The sequence below is a fragment of the Ochlerotatus camptorhynchus genome, unplaced genomic scaffold (genome assembly GCF_037179485.1).
Source record: "Ochlerotatus camptorhynchus isolate MF236.1 unplaced genomic scaffold, CSIRO-AGI_Acam_v1.1 ptg000012l, whole genome shotgun sequence".
NCBI lineage: Eukaryota > Metazoa > Arthropoda > Insecta > Diptera > Culicidae > Ochlerotatus > Ochlerotatus camptorhynchus.
The window spans coordinates 1,348,405-1,351,603 of NW_027040504.1; the positions used below are offsets into that span (position 1 = coordinate 1,348,405).

Below are 3,199 nucleotides of genomic sequence, written 5' to 3' on the forward strand. Positions count from 1 at the left end.
AAAATATTCTGACTGTTATGCAGAAGTAAGAAGTGTACGATAAACACACGTTTATTTCCAGAACACAGTCTTAACATTGAGATCCTCAATACTTTTCTATATTCTGATAAAATAATCAAAAACTTTTTTGACGATTTATTTTATTGTAATGAAAAATTTGTGATCAAAAATCACATGTAAAACCTTGTACTCTTTTACAGCTTCGTTTAAGAAATAATCTTTGTTCAAAAGCGATTCGTTCATGAAACTACATTCATTGTTTTCATTCGTTTCGCGGAGTATTATTAATTGTGATTACCAGAGGAAACTTCGCTGATTTATTAAACAAGCATGGTTAACGGGGAGAATTTGGATAAAATTTAAGTCACCGCATGTAAGAACTTCATTCCTGTTGTACTTAATTGTCCCACGCCCATTACTGCTCCGACCATAAATAAATAAAATTGTTTGTCACAAGGTGCTGGAGAAACATTGAAAACATAGAACGACTCCAACAGGACTGAAAATGATGATTTTATATCCAATTGGAGAGGAAAAACAATGTTCCCCCAAACAATCGCACAATCGCTTGATTCCTCCAGCAATGTACCTCTAGCATACAAAATTGGCACGCATTTTTGATCACCATGTGATGGGAAATCGTCTTGAGCCTGCATGAAAAAAATAGCTAATAATAAAACCATGCTAAGACATTTGAAGAACACTAAACTTACATTAATCCACTGTATAATTCCTCTCAAGGGATTCTTCCGACTTGCTTCTTCATCTCTTACTCTTTTAGACCCACGAGACGGATTCTTCATGCGGATAATTGCCAGCGCACGAACGAAATCTAGTAGTCATAAAGTCAATGTTCAAGTTATCATTTCTTTTTCAAAGTTGACATCTCTTAAAAAAGTTACCATTTTTGAGTTCCATGTAGAGTTCACGATTATTCATAATCACTTTTGGTTCCACCGTATTCCAGTTTTCCATAAACGGTTTCGCTGTCGGTTTGAGTTTTTGAAAATCAATACGGATCTGCAAAGTTGTAATATTTGTCTAAACGGAACAATATTTAAAAAAAAAAAACACTTGATCATTTACCAAATCTCCATCGTAGGCCGTTATAACAAGACAATCTTTTGCAAACGAAAAAAAGTTTTCCTCGAACCGGTATTTCTGTCGTCTCTCAAACGTTTTGTTCCATAGATCGATCACATGGGATTTTGTCTGCTGGTTTGGTACAATGAATCGTAGCTCACCTTCCTAATTAAAAAAGTAGTTTCATAAATTTAATCTTGCAATTATATTACAGATACTTACGGCTTCAACCAAATTGATTTCGGTCTCCAGATTGCTTTCATGAACTGCTTCTTGAGATTTTACTATGCGAGGATGACGCTTTGATGCTCGGTCAACGGATGTCCTAGCAAGGTACTCCATCCTGTAATGGATACGGCCTGCGTGACGATTTGTACCTCGGGCATGGGGATGGAACCATAAAGCCTACGAAAGGAATTTAAATGCAATTGTTAAACGGCATTACTTAAATCACCACTTAGATGCTTATTCACCTGCGGAGTGTCAGAGGAGTTAGCTGCCAGTGTAGGATAAGACCGTACCAGGGACACAGCTATTTGATTTTTATAAAAATTGCTTGGACGGCTGCAACGAAAATAATTCTCAATTGATAATTGTTGATTTTTTACGGTTACGGTTACGGTTTGATGGAGAAAACAACAAGCTAAAAGATAACACTAAATATACGGCTAGCACCAATCTCAGTGGTAGTATTTCGTGCTAATAGCATAGTTCCTCTTGCCGTAGAGTGCTGTCACATATGATGTGTTGGTTATCGAAAGTCAGTTGATTTTGCGATTTGGTGTTATCGTTGGCTTGTTGCTTTCGCAACATAACCAATATAAAGATGAGCAATCAAAATTTTACTTACCAACCGTATAGTGCTTTCAAACAGTCACAAAGTATGTTACAGATCTGCTTAATCATCGTCTCCTTAGGCTTGGTCTGTTCTTTAAGGACCTCCATGATTGCAAGACCATTTTCTGTCATCTGGAGAACGCAGTCGATATCAATTATCTGAAATGGTATCGTTAGTTAGTACAGAATGCATATTTTAAGACAACTTATCCAAAACCTTACCTCATCAAGGCATATTCCTTGATATGGATTATCAGAGTCAGTAGGAGCAGATGGAGCTTGGAAACTGGCATCTTGTGTAGCGTGATCCTTATTTTGAAATAATTCTTCGTCAATATACTCTACTGCAACTTCTCGGTATTCGTGTTGTAATCGCTGAATCAGCTTAATCATCTTTGTTGTAAGGTTTAATCTAATGAAATTTTTATCATCTAACTGTAGGAATGTTTCTAGATCGTCGATTTCTTCTCGCTCTAAATAAAAATAGACGTCAGTGAATAAGCAATACAATCTCTAGAGCGGTGATGAACAAAAATTATACTTTTAATAATCACGGTTGTAAAATCGTCTAGAAATATATTTTTTGTTGCAGCTGTACGGCGACCAAAAGGAATACACAGTATGAGTAAAGCATAGTTGTGAGTAAAGTAATTGCTGGCCATCCAATACTTGCACCTCATACGCCTCGAAAAAACTGCTATAGCATACAGTTTCCACCAACCGCAACAAAAAGTACATTTTTCCATCAATAACAGCAATTTCTCTAATAATTCCATAAGCAGGGAATAAATTATCTGCGTGCTGATTTATGCCGATCACAGCATTTACTCTGAACTCAACCCCATTAAATATTGCAGTTTTTGGTATGAACACGTGTTGTACTGTTGGATCCAGAAGTAGTGAACTTAGACATTCATTACGACCAACGAGTTTTCCTGATGTGAAATTCAACTTGTCACAGAATGGGTTGTCCAATATATTCAAGGTCATTTTAACACATTGCCTTTTGGCCAAACTATGACAAATATTTTTGAAATTTTTACATGTAGAAGCTTGGTTTTTGGCGATTTTGTTGGTTTGTTCAAACTGCAGACAGTTATATTGCTTCATGGATCCACTTTTTTGAATGCAAAGGGCATAATGTTTGAGGTGATGTAACTTATTTATGCGACGGTCGAAAGTTGAGTAGAATGTTTGTTCGAAATAATGCAGGTCCTCTTCTAATTGGTAAATTAGATGTTGGGAAACGACTGGAGACATTATAATTTTTACGATGTTG

At 36.2% G+C, this 3,199-nt stretch overlaps 1 protein-coding gene across 1 annotated transcript; it reads right to left on the reverse strand.

Moving 5' to 3' along the window:
• Nucleotides 1-327: 327 nt before the first annotated feature.
• On the reverse strand, nt 328-2,094 carry LOC135700554 (uncharacterized). Its single transcript, XM_065221074.1, has 7 exons — nt 1,934-2,094; nt 1,557-1,647; nt 1,306-1,488; nt 1,087-1,248; nt 903-1,020; nt 714-832; nt 328-650 (listed from the first exon to the last, which is right to left on the reverse strand). The coding sequence occupies exons 1-7, from the start codon at nt 2,050-2,052 to the stop codon at nt 360-362; spliced, it is 1,083 nt and encodes a 360-aa protein (XP_065077146.1). The 5' UTR covers nt 2,053-2,094; the 3' UTR covers nt 328-359.
• Nucleotides 2,095-3,199: the final 1,105 nt, after the last annotated feature.